Source organism: Stegostoma tigrinum, chromosome 3 (genome assembly GCF_030684315.1).
Source record: "Stegostoma tigrinum isolate sSteTig4 chromosome 3, sSteTig4.hap1, whole genome shotgun sequence".
Taxonomy (NCBI): domain Eukaryota; kingdom Metazoa; phylum Chordata; class Chondrichthyes; order Orectolobiformes; family Stegostomatidae; genus Stegostoma; species Stegostoma tigrinum.
Window position 1 is genome coordinate 108,336,131 of NC_081356.1, and position 19,066 is coordinate 108,355,196.

The 19,066-nt window shown below is 41.1% G+C and overlaps 1 protein-coding gene across 2 annotated transcripts in view; it reads right to left on the reverse strand.

The window, feature by feature from the left end:
• Window positions 1–9,895: 9,895 nt before the first annotated feature.
• Window positions 9,896–19,066, reverse strand: part of dmgdh (dimethylglycine dehydrogenase) — a 128,767-nt gene continuing 119,596 nt past the window's right edge. For both annotated transcript variants that reach the window (XM_048528276.2, XM_059644823.1), the window contains 2 exons: window positions 17,752–17,886; window positions 9,896–11,761 (listed from right to left, as the gene is read on the reverse strand). In XM_048528276.2, coding sequence (XP_048384233.2) covers window positions 11,552–11,761; window positions 17,752–17,886 — 345 coding nt within the window. In that variant the 3' untranslated portion in view covers window positions 9,896–11,551. The remainder of the gene's footprint in view (window positions 11,762–17,751; window positions 17,887–19,066) is intronic.

Here is a 19,066-nt window from a genome sequence, read left to right on the forward strand (position 1 = left end):
TTCTCCAGAATTTTTCAGTTTTTCTTTCAGATTTCCAGCATTCACTGTATTTTGCTTTTATTGTTACTTTCACTCCTCTTTAATAAATGCCACCTTTCCACGTGCCTTCCAGGTCGCTTGCTGTACCTACACATTTTGTGATTCATTTGCATGATAACCACATCACGCTGTATCCCAGAGTTACGCAATCTCCCTTCATTGAAATCAAAGCTGTTTTTCCATTCTACTGTCAAAATGAGCATGGAACTATAGTCTTAGAGCATGAACACAGACCCTTTGGTCCAATTAGTCCATGCTGACCACAGTCTCAAACGAAACCAGTCCCACCTGCCTACACTTGGTCCATATCCCTCCAAACGTTTTCTATTGGTGTACAGATCCAAATTTCTTTTAAATATTGAAACTGTACCTGCATCCACTACTATCTCTGGTAATTCATTCCACGTAGGAACCACTCTCTGTAAAAACATTACCCCCGTGTCCTTTTTAAATCTTTCTGCTCTCACCTTAAAGTTATGCCCCTTAGTTTTGTATACCCCCACCCTAGGGGAAAGATCCTTGTTATTCGTCTTATCTATGCCCCTCATGATTTTATAAATCTCAATAAGGTCACTCCTCAACCTCCTACACTCCAGTGAAAAACGTCCCAGTCTTTACAGCCAATTTTTAAATTCAGAACCTCCATTCCCAACAACATCATGGTAATTCTCTTCTCAACCCTCCCTATTTTAATAATATCCTTCCTATAGCAGGGTCACCATTCCAGGAAAAGGCCTTATCTCTACAACCTCAATTTGACATCCTAACTCCTATACTCAAAGTTCACTTTTCCCATGTTAAACTCCTTTTCCCAAATTTTTGCCCACCCACTTGACCTATCTATACATCTTTTCAAACTTCATAAGAGCTCTTCATAATTTATAAGGCTGCCTATCTTTGTGTCATTAGCAGATTTAGCTACATTTGGTCTGTTCATCCAAGTCATTGATTTGGATTGTAAGTAGTTGAGGTCCCACCATTAACTTTTGTCAACACAGAATGACCCACTTATGCCTCCTTTGTTTCCTGTTAGCTAATTAATTCTCTACCTGTGCTAATATGTTACTCAGCACATCATGGGTGCTTATTCTGTGTAGTAAAGTTTGATGTGAAACCTTCCCAATGTGTGTTTGAAATTTAGGTACACTGTAACCACAGGTTCCCCTTTATCCACATGGCACATTAATTTCTCAATTAACTCTAACAAATTAGTGAAACATACTCTCTCTTTCACAAAGCCATGTCCTTAATTTTCCAGCATTTTCTGAAGGACTAATGTGGTTTCCTGTGTTCCTTTTTCCTCTCAGCCAGGTTTTCTTTAATGCCATGATGCTGACACAATCAGTTCCTGGATGGAAAGGGCCTCTTCCAAGAGTGAATGGACATTCTACAGGGAGGTGTGGACAGGAGTGTCTTTTTTTTAAGTGGCAAGGCCAGCTATTACTGCATGTTCGAATCGACAACATCGCTTTGGGTCCAGAATCACATGTAGTCCAGACCAGGTAAGGATGACTGACTTTCTTCTCGAAAGGGCTTTTATATATTTTTACACCAACCACTAGAGGTTTCATAGTCACTATCTTATATTTCTCTTAAACTGAATACAAATTTCACTACATACCACAGTGAGATTTGAACTCACATCCTAAGTACATGAACCTGCGGATCTGGATTATTATGCCATCGACATTATCACTATGCCACAGAGGGCTGAGTCACTTTCAGAGTCCACAGGGTTAGTAATGGGAGGATTGAATTGTACAGCAAGTGGATTGACAAGGTTAGCCACACTGGTGGTTATATTGATGAGACGAGGGATGGGAGGGTGTTCATAATGACCCAGCACTGAGTGCCTCACTCATGGAGGAAAACCATAAGCCTATCTAACAGGCAATCAAGCCCAGGATGGTGGTGAGAGAGCAAGAAGGGTCAGGAATAATGATGGGTTGGGAAAGGCAATTAGGAAAATAGATTACCTGACAACAGTGCAGTCAAAGGATGCTTTACAACTGAAGAGAGTCTGGGAGAGGAAAGAGAAAAGAAATTTTAAAAATGAGCAAAAGGTAGATTAATTGACTCGAGTCTGGAGTGGCAGTGAAAATATGTACGCGAGCGGATGCGGGAACAACGTCGGCGTACAGGTCTAGACACATTGTAATAAGGGTAGATAAACACAATAGTAATTGACAATAGGACATAGACTATGATAACAAAAAGAGTCTAGAGTAAAAGTCAGAGGTCCAATGGTGGAGTAATGATGACTTTGGAAGAGCCATTGTATGAATTTGGAGATAAATTGAGCAAAGTCCTGAGCTATTTGAGGGTAGGAAATCAAAGGGCGTACTATTCTTAACTGCTGTTGAGAAAGTTATGTTGAGTTCTTAAACCAAGGCTGTGCATTTGGTGAAAATAATCGTCCTATAGTAGTATTAGATAGAGAGTCTGAAAATTTCAAAACAGGGATGATGAAGGAATAAAAGGGAAGTGATGGTCTAGTGATATTACCCAGAGACCCAGTTATAAGGACCTCAGTTCAAATCCTGCTATGGGAGATGGTGACATTTGAATTCAATAAAAATATGGAACTAAGAGTCAAATGATGATTTGATTTATTATTGTCACATGTACTAAAATACAGTGAAAAATATTGTTTTGCCTGCTAACCTTACAAATCAAACCTTACATGAGTATTTCAGGATAATAGAAGCAAATGGAAAATAGTATGCAGCTACAGAAATAGAACAGAGAAAGGTCAAGTCTAATACATGACAGGTTCATTGATAAGCCTGATAAAAGCTGAGAGGAAGTTGTTCTTGAATGAGTTGGTACATGTTTTCACACTTCATTAATTTCTGCACGATGAAAGAGAGTATAACCAGGGTAAGTGGGGTCTTTGATTATGTTGGTTGCTTTTCCAAGGCAATGGGAAGTGTAGGTGGAGTCAACGGAAGAAACGCCTCTTTTCATGATGGATTGGGCTGCGTTCACAGCTCTCTGCAATTTTTTGCAGTCTTGGCAAAGCAGTTGCCATACCACAGTGCGATGTACCAGAATAGGATGCTTTCTATGGTGCGTCTATAAAAATTGGTAAGAATCATATGGAAATGCGAATTTCCTTAGCCTTACAAGGAAGTAGAGGCGTTGGTGTACTTCCTTGACTATAGCATCGACATTGATGGACCAGGGCAGATTGTTGGTGATATTTACTCTTGGGAATTTGAAGCTCTTGACCACTTGCTTCTCAGCAACATTGATTCAGACAGGGTTGTATCCTCCTGTACACTTCCTGAAGTCGATGACCAACTCCTTCATTTTGCTGACATTGAGGGAGAGATTATTGTCTCTACACAATGCCACTAAACTGTCTGTCTCCTTTCTGTACTCTGTCTCGTCATTGCTTGAGATCCGACCCACTACAATGGTTTCATCAGCAAATTTATAAATGGAGTTAGAATTGTATTTTGCCACACAGTTTTGAGCATGTAAGGAGTAAGGGGCTGAGTACGCAGCTTTGCGGGGCACTGGTGTTGAGGAGTATTGTGGAGGAAGTGTTGTTGCCTAACCTTACTGATTGCGATCTGTGGGTCAGGGAATCAAGGATCCACTTGCAGAGATGGAAAGAATCCTAGGTCTCAGATTGCAGATGAGCTTTAATGAAATTATGACGTTGAAAATGGAGCTAAAGTCAATTGAAAGAAGACCATGAATCTACTGCTGATTGTTGGAAAAAATCCATCTGGCTCACTAATGTCCTTTAGGGAAAGAAACTGTCATCCTTACCAGATCTGGCCTACATGTGACTCCAGATTCACAGCAATGTGGCTGGCTTTTAGCTGTCCTGTGGGCATTTAGGGACGGGCAATAAATGCTGCCTAGTCCCACATCCCATGAATGAATAAGAAAGAAGAGAGATATACTTCTAATACAGCAAAGAAAATAATTGGGTGCTGGTGGTGTTCTGAGGTGCCTATTGGCATTGTCCTACCTGGTGCTGTAGGTAACAGGTTTGGAAGATGAAGAAGCCTTAATGAATTGCTTCAGGATCTCCTGTAAATGGATCACAATGGCAGTATGCTAGTGATGGAAGAAACATTTAAGATAATGAATGGGATGGCAATTGCCTGGGCTGCTGTGATTCGGATGGTGCTGAGGCTTCTTGAGTGTTGTTAAAATATACTTGTTCAGGTAAATAGAGAGAATTCTATCCACTGAGCATCAGTGAAGTACCTATTGTTGAGTATGTGCTTCTTCCCAGTTCTGACAACTGCCCTTTCCATCACTTTGCTGAAGATTGAGAATAGATTGATGGGCAATAATTGGTCAGATTGGATTTGTCCTGTCTTTTGTGAATTGGAACTACCTTCACAATTTTCCCCATTGCTAAGTAGATAGCAATGTTGTAGCTTTACTGGATCAACTTGCTTAGAGTTAATGCTAGTCCTGAAGCATAAGTCTTCAGCACCAAGACAGATATTGCTAGTGTCCATTTGTAGCACCCAGTATCTTCAACTCTTTCTTGGCATCATTTGCAAACAATCAAATGGGATGAAGACTGGTATCTGTGATGCTGGGGACCTTAAGAGGAGACCACAATGGATGGTCCATTCAGCACTTCTGGCTGAAGGTGTTTGCAAATGCTTCAGCCTTGTCTTTTGCATTCATTTACTAAGTTCTACCACCACTGACTATTATGATGGGGCATAATTTTAAGGTGATTGGAGGAACGTATAGGGGAGATGCCAGAGGCACGTTCTTCACACAGAGAGCGATGGGTGTGTGGGATGTGCTGCCAGCGGTGGTAGAGGAGTCAGATACTCTAGAAACTTTTAAACGACTCTTGGATAGGTGCATGGAGGATAGTAAAATGTAGGGTATGCAGAGTGGATTGATCTTAGTAGAATAATAGGTCGGGACAGCATCGTGGGCTGAAGGCCCTGTACTGTGCTGTACTATTCTATGTTTTATGTTCACTGGGGATGTGGTATTCATGGAGCCTTCTCTTCTTTTAGTTATATAATTGTCCACCACCATTTATGACTCAATGTGGCAAGACCACGGAGATTTTATCTGCCTACTTAGTGAGCAGCAGGTAGCTGTATAGATCACCTGGATATTTGACTTTAAGTTTCCATGCAGTTTGGTATGAGACTTGGCTTTATATGAGTCAGGAGGTCATATGTTTGAGTTCCACTTCAGCAACATGAATATATAATTTTGAGCGATGCACCACTGCAGTACTAAGGGGGCACTGTAGGTGCTATTGCACCTGCCCTGTAAAGCAGATAGAAAGATCTTATGGCCCAATTTCGAAGTGGGTATTGTAGTCAACATTTATCCCTCAATTAATATCAATAAAACTGCTGCTAGAGCTGTCCTCCCACTCTGTTCCCATGAAAAGATGCACTGGAGTGCTATTAATAGGACCTCAGTGTACAGACATTTCTTAGGCATGACAGCCAATTATAGGTTGACAGCTTCAGCTGAAATCATCAAAGAAAGCTATTTAATGCTGAAGAAACCAACATAATTCAGTAGCATCCCCATGGATGGATAAGTGGCAATACTCCCCAGTCCGCCCCACCTGACTCCAGTCCTACCCTAATACACAATGCCATCTGACGTGGAATGGGAAGTCATTCACTTATAAAACTAATTGCAAGAAAAAGGCTGACTAATTCCATTGAACAATTTAAGTGAGTGTACCAAACACAACCTTGACAGCATTCTACACAACAGATAAACAAATGGCCTAGTGATATTATTGCTTGACTGTTAATCCAGCGACCCAGGCAATGTGTTGGGGACCTGGGTTTGAATCTTACCATGGCAGATAGTGGAATTTGAATTCAATAAACATCTGGAATTTAGAGTCTAATGCTAACTATGAATCCATTGTCGATTGTTGGAAAAATCTATATGGTTCAATAAAGTCCTTTCGGGAAGGAAACTGCCATCCTTACCTGGGCAGGTCTACATGCGACTCCAGACCCACAGCAATGTGTTTGATTCTTAACTGCTGTCTGACCAATTAGGGATGGGTAATAAATGCTGGCCTAGCTAGTGAAGCCCTCATCCTGTGAATGAATTGAAAAAAGAACCAATAACAGGAATAAATGATGCTTGTATTTTGCATGTGATGTATCATTCTACAATGGCTGGACTTTCATCAAAGGCACTTTTCCACACTTGGAGTTTGCTGAACTCAGTGCATCATTGATTGGACGATACTCTCCATCAGCTTCCTTACCTGATTCCAATTTATAGCTGTAAGTTAAAGGGATATTTTGAAGCAGTGAAATCATCCTGAGGGTGGGCAAGCCTCAAATAGAGGAAAAGCAAACAATTCTGATCAGAAACAAATGCTGGATGGAAAGCAACAAAAAGAAGTTAGAAACTGATTGCAGAGAACCGTTGCAATAGTGTGGTGAGAAGAATCGTTGGTCTGTTTATGTTGCTCAACAATGTAGCGTTAAAGTTGCATTATGAATTAAGGAAGTCTTGGTGTTGGGTAAGTCATGAATCCACAAGGTCATGGCTGAAGGTTGCATCTGATATCTCTCAGGGATTTGTTGATGGTCTCTCTGATTCCTCAGCTGTCATCCTGAGCAATATCACTCCAACAGATTGGGATGAATTTCAGTGGTCACTTGATGGTGGGGAAACGAGTAGGCAGACCCAGAAATTAAGCGTCGGGCAGCTTGCCAGCTCCTTATTCCAACTCATGACCCTAAGCAGCGAATTAATAGCTAATTAATGTCTTCATCGAAGTGCTCCTCCAATTAAATACATGTTATGAAAGGCCTGTATCAGACAGCAGCTATAAGCTTGTTGTCTGCTGGTCATTGAAAGGGTTGAGGGTAGGGACCACTTCCTTCCTGGGCTCCCTGTGCAACTGGAGCACCAGTTCTGTCTTCCCTTTCCACTCTCCCCCAATATGTCTCCAACTCTCTTCATAAGGGCCTGTTTGCCTGGCCCCAATGAGACCTCAAACTTGACTGAATGACGGGTCTATTTCTGTACAGCATTTCCTGCACCTACCTGCAGCACTGAGAGTGACCACCACTTCTATTTAGTGCTGCTGGGTTGTCAATCACTAACAGACCACCAGCCATAGAGTCATAGAGTTGTACTGCACAGAAACAGACCCCTTGATCCAACTCATCCATGCTGACCAGATATCCTAAATAGATCTAGTCCTATTTTGCAGCATTTGGCCCATATCCCTCTAAACCCTTCCTATGCATATACCCATCCAGATGACTTTTAAATGTTGTAATTTATACCAGCCTCCACCACTTCCTTTGGCAGCTCATTCCATACATGCACCACCCTGTGCATGAAAAAGCTGCCCCTTAGGTCCCTTTTAAATCTTTCCTTTTTCACCTTATAATTATGACCTCTAGGCTTGGACTCCCCCAACCTGGGGAAAAGATCTTGTTTATTTACCCTATCCATGCTCCTCATGATTATATGATCTCTGAAAGGTGGGATGCCCTCCTTGAAATGGGAGGAATTACTGCCTCATACTAATTAAATGGTGATCACTGAAATGTTCAAGTAGGGTGAGCAGGCTAAGCAGAGGCAGGCTTGCTCCTGAAATTTATACTGAGCTATGGACAGCATATCTTCAGTCTACGGTCCAGCCGATAGCACCAGTTTCTGCATATAAGCTCATGCCATCCTGATTTACCCCATCTGCACCTTTTCCTGATTTAACTACTGTCTAAATTGTAAAACTGCTTGTGTAACATTCAATGAAGGACAAACAGAAAATTTCCTCCAGCTGAATATGGGGAGACTGACGCGATTGCTCTTGATCCCTGCTACAAGTTCCACTTCCCTAGCTTTAGATACTATTGCTCTTTCTGAACCAATTGTTCTTGCTGGCATATGTGGCTCTGGTCATACATTTGACCCTCACTAAGACCACCACTGTAATGTCAAGTAACTTGGCCCCACTTCAACTCATCTCTGTTGAAACACTCACCCATGCTTTCCACATCTATAGACTTGACTAATCTTGGCCAACTTTCCAAGCTCTACTGTCTGCAAACTTAAGGCCAGACAAAATACTGATGAATATTCGATTACTTTTGAGGAGAATAAGGAGAGAAAGTTATTACAACTTTTATACATTAATACCATTGATTAAAATTCAGTGCAATGGAAGAAATAGGACTCTGATTGGATTGAGGTTCAACATGAAGTTGTGGGATGGTCAACATTCAGTTGTTTCAGGGAGGAAAATGGAGTCATATGGGAATATGGGGTTAAGGGTGAGTTTTTGAGAAGCACAACAATAATATTTTTGAATGGAAGGAGGTGGTTTCTGGATGAAACCACTTACACCTAACATACAGGCTACAATAGGGTGCTGGGTCTTTAGTATTTCAATGGAAATTGGACCAAGGGAACACAAATTTCTGGGACAAAGGGTGTCACTTGGAATTAAGAATGACCAAGAGCTTGTGTGGTTTCTCCGAGGCCTTTTGAATGGCCCTGCACTGAATCTAGACTGAGATAACTGATCTCAGGTTAGTTTTGGTGTTTCGGTCCATACAGTCGAGCATCCCTAGACATGGTAAATGTCTGGAGGCTAGGTGTGCAGGCTGAGAAAATAGTTCCAACAGCTCCTCCATCTGCTCTTGCATGGGGAACATATCCCATGGAATTTACAGTCCTTCATGTTTTAAGTGTAAAGATACATACTGTTGATCAGATTGCATGTCAATCACTGTGTACTGTATATCTGGCACATCTAATTGTAGCATAGTATAGTAGTGTGGTAATATTGGATTAATATCCTTGCAGCTCACAGCACGTTATAGATGTTTATAAAATTGTAAAGGGCATAGAATTACCAAGATCTTTTCCCTAGGTTAGGGGAGTCCAAGACTCGAGGGCATAGGTTTAAAGTGAGAGGGGAAGATTTGAAGGGTACCTCAGGGGCAACTTTTTCACACAGGGAGTGGTGCATATATGTAATGAGCTGCCAGACTAAGTGGCAGAATTGGATACAGTTGCAAGATTTCAAGACATTTGGATAGGTATATGAATAGGAAAGGTCTGGAGCGATATGGGCCAAATTGCAGGGAAATTGGAATAGTTCAATTTAGGAAACCTGGTTGGCATGGACAAGTTGGGCCAAAAGGCCTGCTTCCATGTTGTAAGACTCTACAACAACATTATAATACTTTATCATGTCAATGTTCTAACTCATCTGGGAATCTCTCAGGCATTGTTGAGTATATCACGTACTTCCAATCTCCCAGTGAGAGCTTGGACAATTAGACTGCAGTATTACAACACTCTCTAATACCTGTACTTAGTCTTATTGAGTGTGGCTTCCTCTTTGGCAATAAGAAACAAGTTCATAACCCTAGATGAGAGCGATATTGTGCCTATTTTCTGGGAGGAAGAGAATGGTAGGCTGAATGTCCTTTGGTTTTTTCATATAGGGTGCCTGCAAATAGGGAGTTAAAAGGACCCATGCTACTACTACCTTCTCCAGCTGTTGGGCACCAGTCAGCATGCGAACTGAGGGTTACAGGTGTGAATCGGATAAAACATATATTGGGGAAACCAAAATCTTACGGACCTCCGATCAAACCAACTGCTTTAGAGACACCAGGATAAGCTAGGTCACCTGACCAACTATTCAGAATAAAGGACAAGGGTACATTATTCAACTATTCTAACTAATTCCTGTAAATGGTATTCCATTTATGTACTTGTTCTGGGAATAAAAGGCACGTACAATTGTAACATAATCTGATTCCTGTTTATGAAAGAGAAACAGAAAATCCCCCGGGGGGTTCCAAAAAACAAGTTTATTTGTAAGGCATTAATGCAAATATGTTGAATTGTTTTAAATAAATACAATACTACAGACTAAGTAATTAATTTTTTACTTAATACAAATTAGTTCACATTTTATGTTTCAAATTACAAGGAAATATTTGTTCTCAAATCATTTCCTCTGCTATTCCTTTTAAATCAGACAAACATTCACAGTAGTTATAACAGGTTTTTAAAAACTGATGACAGTTACCATTTTCATGAGTAAAAGTATCACTTGCTGCAGTTCCAAAGGGACACTGATCAGAATGCCTACAAGTTGTTCTAATCATTTCTCAGTCCTCTGACTTGTAAGTATCTGTTTCTGATGATGTAAACATCACATTGTTACTGCCCACCTTGTTTAGCCACCAGGAGCTGTGAAATATCTCTCAAGCCTCCCTGCTCAGATCCAAAGGAAGATGACTGGCAATTTACTTTCACACCATTACTCTATTTATGAACAAAAATCAATTAATATATCAGGACATTTGTGGATTGCATCATTTCAGTTCGTAACAGGATGGATTTGCTACAATATTTGCGATTACTCAGGCAGAAATTCCATTCAGTTCATTGTTGCACTCATACTGAAGCAAGGAAGAATGTGCAAGGAATGGATTACAAACTGCATGTATCACCCATTTAGTTCAAAGCCCAAATTAAAGTCAAGGCTTTAGTTTTGAAACCTAGAAGTAGGCCACCCTATCATTTGATGCTCATTGACCATTTCCTGACTTGTTCAGAACGGTTCCTGATCATGCTGATGTTGTGGATATTTGACCTTAGAAAACCGTGGAACGTTAAACAAATGGTTTCATTTAGAGAAGTTTTTGCTGTTTTGTTATACCTTTTCAGCAGCACACTGAAGTATCTGAACTCATGGTTTAGAGAAGTGAAAACTTCCTTTAGAGGTACCTTATCAATTTCCAGAATGGTGGGATATCTCAGCACCGATGGAAGAGCTGAAATTCAAGATCTGATGTTTATATCTGTCACTGAGTATTGTTGATCAATGCAACATAATTGGAGGTTCCTTTCACATCGTTCAGCTATGATTTCAGCTTATATTAAAATAGAAAAATCAAATACTGCTTTGAATTTTTTCTTTCCTTTGAAAGTAAAATAATTTCCAACCATCTAGCATTAGTTGGAATTCAGTCAAGGAATGGTAATGGTACATGTGACTTTATAAAATAACCGAACTTCCATTGTGTTACTTCCACTTGGGGAAAGCATTTTCACAGCAAGTGACTGACACATTGATAATAAAAGTTATTCAATGCAACAGTCAATTCACATTAAAAAAACGTACCAATTGTAAAAGTGCAGCAAATTTTATAATCAGTCTTAATTATTTTTTCACATTAAATACCGTGTTTGAAATTTGTATGGTCTCCTTTAAACAAGGTAGAGATCAGGGCTATAAGGTGTTGTGTAAACACAGGCATACTTACCCACTTAGTATTCAAAAGTGCTGAGACTCACACTATGGGACAGCAGCAGCTGTTTTATGTTTTCTGCAGCAAGGCCATTTGCTGACATCTGCATATCCAGGCAGGGAAGTGTGAGTAAATAGAAGCTTGGTCCCAGATGAAATAGGGCTCAATAGAAATGGTTAATACCCTACCAAAATACGACACAGAGTTGCTTTCTCTTCATACAATGCTGTCCCTCAAGCACTTGAGCTTTTCTTCTTCATTCGAGTCCTGGTTGGCTCTGTCAGTATCAGTGGCTCCTGGACGATAACTGCCTTGTATTTTTTATTCAGTAGTTCCACCTCTAGCTGTTGTCCTATTTTGCTGAGCTCCAGAGGCACATATGCGAAGGCCACACTCTGCTGAGTGTTATAACTGTAGGCTCCAGATGTGGTGTTACCTACAACCTTAATAGAGAGGAATACTGTTTAATAGGCTGAACTTTGTATTTAAAGAAACAGCATTTAGTTTCTATTGTGGGGATTAAATTTGTGCTGTTTGAAGTGATTCATTTAAAACTAAGAAATGGAGCAAGTTCTTATTTCAGGTGCCAAGGGTAGCAGTAAGCAGTGTTACCTTCAAGCTGACTATAAAGTACTTTGGGCTTCTGAGGTCATGAAAGATGTCATCTCCAATAAAACAGCACTTCCCTAACAGTGCACTGAGGGTCGGCCTAGCTTCTGCTGTCAACCTTTGTAATGGAATGTGAGCTTACAATCTTCTGATTTCGGGTAAGAGTTTTATTGAGTGATTGGAATATGGCTGTTGCTACCAAATGAAATGGTTGAGATGAATAGAGATAATGGGAACTGCAGATGCTGGAGAATTCCAAGATAATAAAATGTGAGGCTGGATGAACACAGCAGGCCAAGCAGCATCTCAGGAGCACAAAAGCTGACGTTTCGGGCCTAGACCTGATGAAGGGTCTAGGCCCGAAACGTCAGCTTTTGTGCTCCTGAGATGCTGCTTGGCCTGCTGTGTTCATCCAGCCTCACATTTTATTATCTTGGTTGAGATGAATACCTAGCTGCCCTTAAATCCAAAGGAAGAAGAAGAAGGATATGCAGGAAGGGTTGAATGAAGTAGAATGGAAGATTCCTTGAAGCATAAACACTCGTACAAAGCAGTTGCACTGAATGGCCTTTTTAGTCCCCCAAAAAGATTTCCTAGTCATGTTGGTTTCAGATTTTAGAGTGTCTGCTACACGAGTCTTATCCAGTGAAAATAGCGTTGGGCTCCGATGATGTTATGGGACCCAGTTTCAACATATTCATCAAGTACCCACCTATTTTCTATCCCCATTTAGGTGAAATCACAATTGGGGTCATGGCAGTGTTAATGAGGTGCTGAGTTAATTTAGGGTTAGGGTTATTTTGACAGGTCATCTACCCCACTGGGCAGACAGGATTAAAATCAGGCCTGTAATTTTTTATTTCTCATTGTTAATTTTCACTGATCTGGGATTAATGGCACAATGAGCTTTCATCTCTGACACAGGTTGCATTATAATACCATAAAATGCTTTGCTACTGAGCAAAAGCATATTTTACTTTTTTCTAGATGACAGTCCCTCAACATCATCCCTTCACAACTTCACCTCAATGAACTTTGGGCTTGGCATGTTGCTGTGCTCTTCTTCCATTGTTTTTGCCTCAGTGACCATGTCTTTGACCAAGAGTCTTTCTCCCAGCTTCAGTATTCTCCCTCTACATGAACTCTTCCAACTGAGCTTTTAGCTTCCTAACATCTTTTCATTGTACTGCTGGCATGAAAACAGTTGTCTCAGTTTCTCTGTTCCCTGCACTTACCATAAACTACCTTCATCTGCACTAGAAGACACTCTTTATTTCTTAAGTCCAACTCTTAACTTGTATTAAACCTGCCGACAAGAGTAACACTGTTGTTGTTAGTAAATTGATGTCGAGGCATAATGCCAAATCTGTCACCTCTTCCTACCTCCCCTGGACCATGATCCCACTACTGAGAAACAAGTTGTTATCTCCCAGACCATCGCTAATCTCCTCTCTTCTAATGATCTTAGCTGCATGCCTCTCAAACTCATTGTCCACCAGCCTAAGAGATGTAAGTACCACTTATGTCCATTATTCCACAAAACGGACTGCTCTGCTAGACCAACTATTTCAACATGGCCTTGCCCACAAAAGGTATTTCATATAATCTTTACTTAATTTTCTCCCTTTGTCCAGCCTTTTGTTCCCTCCATTCATGGCTCTTCAAAGGTTTTTCACTGCTTAAACATTTTCCAGAACCTGACCAATTCCTTTTCACCACAGACATCAGTTTCTCAGCCCCCACAAAGATAGTCTGAGGGCTCCTTGCTCCTCTCTTGGACAGAGACTTAACAAGTTGTCATCATCTGCAGCTTCCTGCGCCTGGGTGAACCTTTCTCCCATTGAACAACTTCCCTTAATGACATTATTCACTTCCCCCAAATGAAACATGTTGCAATGAGATTGAATGGACCTAGCTGCAGCTTGCTTTTTTTAAGAGACTTAGACTTAGTTCCTCTTGTCCTGTACTAACAATGAGCAGCAAGATTCCACTAATGGACCCAGTCCATTGCTGCTCTTTTACTCCAAATTATGAACTGCGTTGTTCCTCAAGGTCGTACTTCACCAAGTCTTCTCTGATCAATCCCAGATTCTTTTTCCATCTGTTGTTGCCCATTCCATTGACATGCTGGCGTTACGTAAGTCCAGGAGGCAAAATACATCTCCTAACAGTCTCGACTGTCACACTGACCCATTCATCTCTCTGGGCATTCCTATGTAGTATTCCTTCATTAGTAATGTTGTCTTTCTAGGCCATGCCCCTCATCTTACACTGCTGAAAGGTGTCTGACTTGAATGATAGCTTTATTCTTCTCTTCCATGTCTTGCTAGCAGTAATTGCAGTTGGTTCTACTACAGAAATACAGAGTCACAGTTTCATGGTTGTGCTGATGGTGTTAGAAGCTCAGATTGCATGGAGTCACTGTAACATTATGTTGCTTTGCCAATTCCTGTGTAGTGTGTCGCGCTGAGATGTGGCAGAAGTTCCACACACAATGCCCCAAAATAATAAGCTCCCATGTGAGGAGGAAAGAACTAGCTCCCTTTCATTATTCACCCAGCCCCTCAGATCCCTTCCCCTGTGGACAGCTGTCTCCCAGATCCGAAAGAGTTTACATTTTAAAAGGAGGCAATTTATACAGTCTTTGAGGTAACAAATTGAGATTAATTAAGAGTGATTAAGAATTAGAATATTTTAGAATACATTGATTGCTCAGCAGAAGAAGAATTGCTAGCATAGCACACAAGTTGCACAGGTTAGAAATAACAGGGGAGTCAAAAGAGCTAAAAGTTAAATGACACAGATATACAGATCAGCCTTTGAATTACTTGCAAAGAGAAAAGCGTGTGGCCATTGCAGTGCAAGTTGCTGAAAGTGTTGACATTGGTAGTTGAACAATCGACTTCACAATTCTTAGTTTTGCAAGTTGGTTGAGATTCTGTCATTCTGATTCCTTTTGACTGTGACTAAATTCTAGCATTTAAGGTGAGGAGAGTCCTTTTGTTGTCCTGTTTCCTTTTGTCTGGTTTGCTAGTTAGCTGGTTTACACGATGCAGAGTGCGAGAGTGTTATTACCTGCAAGTAAGGGGTGACTAAAGGATAGTTCTTCAACTGTGACCTTCACAGCACACTAACCTTGAACTCAAGCTAGTACACACAAGTACCTTATTGTAATTGCAATCATGACAACCTCCGTCCCACTGGCACAGTCCAGTGAGTTGAACCTGTCTTTTTAACCAATGTCCTTGTATACTTTTCAAAAGGAAAAACATATGTTTGTGGTTTGGGATATTACACACTGAAGATGGCTTGCGCACGAGCAGGGGTTCATCAGCCCCCTTCTTTTCCTTTTGTCACAAGAGATCATTGTTCAGTCTTTTTTTAATTTGCCTCTTCTTCTTTTGAAGGATTGGTGTTTAAAGTTCCTTCACATTTTTAGGTGTGGCATTCTATGAGTCACTCTCCCTCTCTCTCCCTCCCTCCCTCCAGTCAGCCATTTTTGAATGTATCAGCCCTCCTTTAAAGAAAAACACAGCTTGGAACTACAGGTTAAAAACATCGATGGTACTTCACAGTTCTGACCCATGGTCATGGCAGAAGGTCAAATTCCTACAAAGCTCACCCGATTACTTCTCAGGTAGGGATGGTAGTCGATACCTGCACTATTCTGTTGCCTGGTGGTCATGGGGGTGCCTTGTTACCATCAGATCATTGTTATCTTAGTCTTCTTGCATTTGATGTATAGACTAACGTTAATGTCACTATTCTCAAAGCTGGTGATCATGTCTTGAAGCAATTCTTCAGACGGCAAGGAGGTTTCATCTGTTATCTGGTGGGATTTCCGTGGGATGTCAAAGTCTGCAATCACCAAGGCCTTCCTTGTAACCAATATACAAGAGAAGAGGAATGGGATGAGAATACCACCATGCCCATATCCCTGAGATGATGATGGAAGAGTTTAAGGTGGCTGCGCTAGTTTTGAGAAAGCAGCTGGAGTCATGGTATAAGGCTTCGAAGATGTTAACATACCTCTTTGAGATGTCATACTGTCTTATGATGTACCAGTGACTGTCGATGGGCGCTGTTGAAAGCCTTCCCGAAATCAATAAAATTCCATGGGACACAAGGCCTCTCTGTTGTTCTGGTCTGACTTAAGACCCCTCCCTCAGCCTACATCCAGTATACTGTTGACTGCATTAGTGAGATTTACTGTTCCCAACTCAAACTGGAAAATTACAACAAGTTTCATTCCATCTGGGATTTTTCGTTTACCACTCTCGAATTCTGGATTTTGTCTGACAATCAATGTCTACTATAAACCTGTTGGTTCCCACAACTTTAAACTTCTTCCCACTTCATTTCCTGTAAGGATTCTTTTTCTAATCTCCTATCACACCCTGGCATGGCAATTTCCACACCAGTGCCTTTGAAATGTCTTTTCATTTTTATATACCTGCGTTGCCACCTGGCCAGCATTTGTTATCTCTACCCTATTTTCCCATGATAAGGTAATGATGAGCCACTTTCTGGAACTACTGCAATCCATCTGGTGTGCTATGCTCCCAGCGTTGTGAGGGAGGGAGTCCCAAGATTCTGATCCCATGACAGTTCAATATATTCCCTACTCAGGGCAGTGTGTGCTTTAGAGGGAAACACATAGGTGTTGATGTCCCTACGCATCTGCTGCCCTTGTCCTTGTAAGTGACAGAGGTCACAGGATTAGAAGATGCTGTCAACGGAACCTTGGAGACTTGGGACGGAGTATCTTTTTGTCTAGTATCCACTGTACATTGGCAGTGGAAGGAATGAATGTTGAACGTGATGGATGCAGTGCCAATCAAGCAGCTCTTTATGTACTGGATGGCATTGAGCTTCTTCAGTGTTGTCGGAGATGTGCCCAATCAGGCAAATGAAGAGCCATCACACTCCTGATTGTGCCTTGTAGTTAGTGAAGAGGCTATTCAGGAGATGACTTACTTACACTAGGCTGTGGCCCACTCCGCTTATTTATATGGCTGGTTCAGTTCAGTTTCTGGGTAATGGTAACACCATTAAATGTCAAGGAAAGATGGTTAGATTCTCTCCCATTGGGATCATCCACACCTGGACCTTCTGGGGCACCAATGTTATTTGTCACTTATCAACCTGAGGCTGAATCCCATTATCAATCTCATTTGGCCTTGTCCCATTAAGTTGTTCACCATTTAATCTCTCATAGCTTCTAACTTATCATAGGCCTTCTGTTTATTCTTTCCTTCCTCGTCCCCATTTTGTGCCTCTGCACTCGCTTAAAACTTTGTACATCCATTGCCAAATCTGGCAAGACAATTATCATCGTGAAATATTAACCCTGCTTCTCTTCACAGATACTGCCTACAAGGTTTTCTGCTGGGGTTTCTCTGTGCTTTTTGTTTTTATTTCACATTTCCTACATTTTGCTTACATAATTTTTATTGTTGTTACAGTAAGTCTTTTCTTAATGATCTCTCCTGGTGTTATGTGCTATCAATAAACCATAGCCATCTCCCTTCAGGAACCAGTAAAGTGGAGTTTGCTCCAGACCCATAGTAGCAGCAGGATTTGTCTCATGGACTGAAACTGTTCACCAAGGGAAACACTCAAGAAAGGTTTATGGAAGCAATCCAACATGGGAATTAGTCAGTGATTTACTGTGGTTTTATTTAAAACGGGTTCTTGAGTCAGGCCTCATGGGAAGATTTGGCCTAGGAATGTAGTTTGGAGACACGTGGCCTCAGCCGTAAGGAGAGTTAAGCTGTCAATGGTTCTTTTCTTTTTCAAGGTGTTTAAATCTCTTTTGGCCTACCTTATCTTCATACCAAACACTTTCATTTCCTTCTGGATCCACATTGTCAGTCTGCATGGTAAGGTACGCCAATTTGCGCTGAACACCCTCCTTCTTGATGTTCATCAAAGCCTGTTTTCCTATGAAGTCAACTGGCTGAGTGAGACAAAAACATCAACCCATCATAAATGCCTCAGCTGTTTATGCACAAAATCCTGACCCACCTTTCGCTTTGAAAAGAAACGGCACACGCTTTTGAAGAAAACTATTTCAGCTGTTATGCGGCAAGGTACAAATAGCTCCCAGCATGTTTAAATTAACCTGACTTCCACAGGTCACTTTATCTTTACAAATGCAATTCATATTAAAGATGACTTAGCATGAAATGTGTTGCAACAGAAAAATTTATCTGAAAGGAGAACAGATAAGATGAAATGTTGCAACACAAACTGCCCACTGTTAATCAAAGATTTAGATCTTGAGGGAACATATTTAGCCTTTATCAGAGCAGAAGTAACAGAGTTAGGTGAATAATTTGGTTCAATACTTTCAGGCAGCTTGGAGTGTATGTGGTTGAGTTACTAAACCAACATGGAGAGCAAGTTAGCAGACGGAAAACAAACAGTAGGAATGAAAGAGTCATGTTCTAAGTGGCAGGCAGTGACTAGTGGGGTAAGGATCAGTACTTGGACACCAGTGATTCATAACATACATTAATGGTGGTATAATAGTGATCTAATAAGTAATAAATACTGGTCCAGCCAGCGATGCTCTCATCCATGAATGAATTTTAAAAGATGGTACAGATGAGCAAATAGCGAATTAAATGTAATATCTCCAAGCTTGCAGATGACACAAAGGCAGGGTGGGAAGGTGAGCTGTGAAGAGGATGTGGACATGCTTCAGTGTGATTTGGACAAGCTGAGTGAGTAGGCAAATCCATGGTCGATGAAGGATAATGCACATAAATGTGAAGGTTATCCTCACATTTATGAAAATGGATTATCAGCTGAATGGTGATAAACTAGGAAAGGGGGAGGTACAAGGGGGTCCTGTAAATCAGTTGCTGAAAGTGAGCTTGCAGCGAGAAATAAAGAAGGGAAATGTTACGTTGGCTCTCATAACGAGCGGATTTGAGTACAGCAGCAAGGAGGTCTTGCTACAAATGCCCAGGGTGAGACCGCACCTGGAATATTGCATGCAGTTTTGATCTCCTTACCTGAGGAACAGCGTTTTGATGATGGAGGAACTGCAACAAAGATTAACCAACAGCAACAACAAAAACAAAAATTGCTGGACAAGCTCAGCAGGTCTAGTAGCATCTATGAAGGAGATT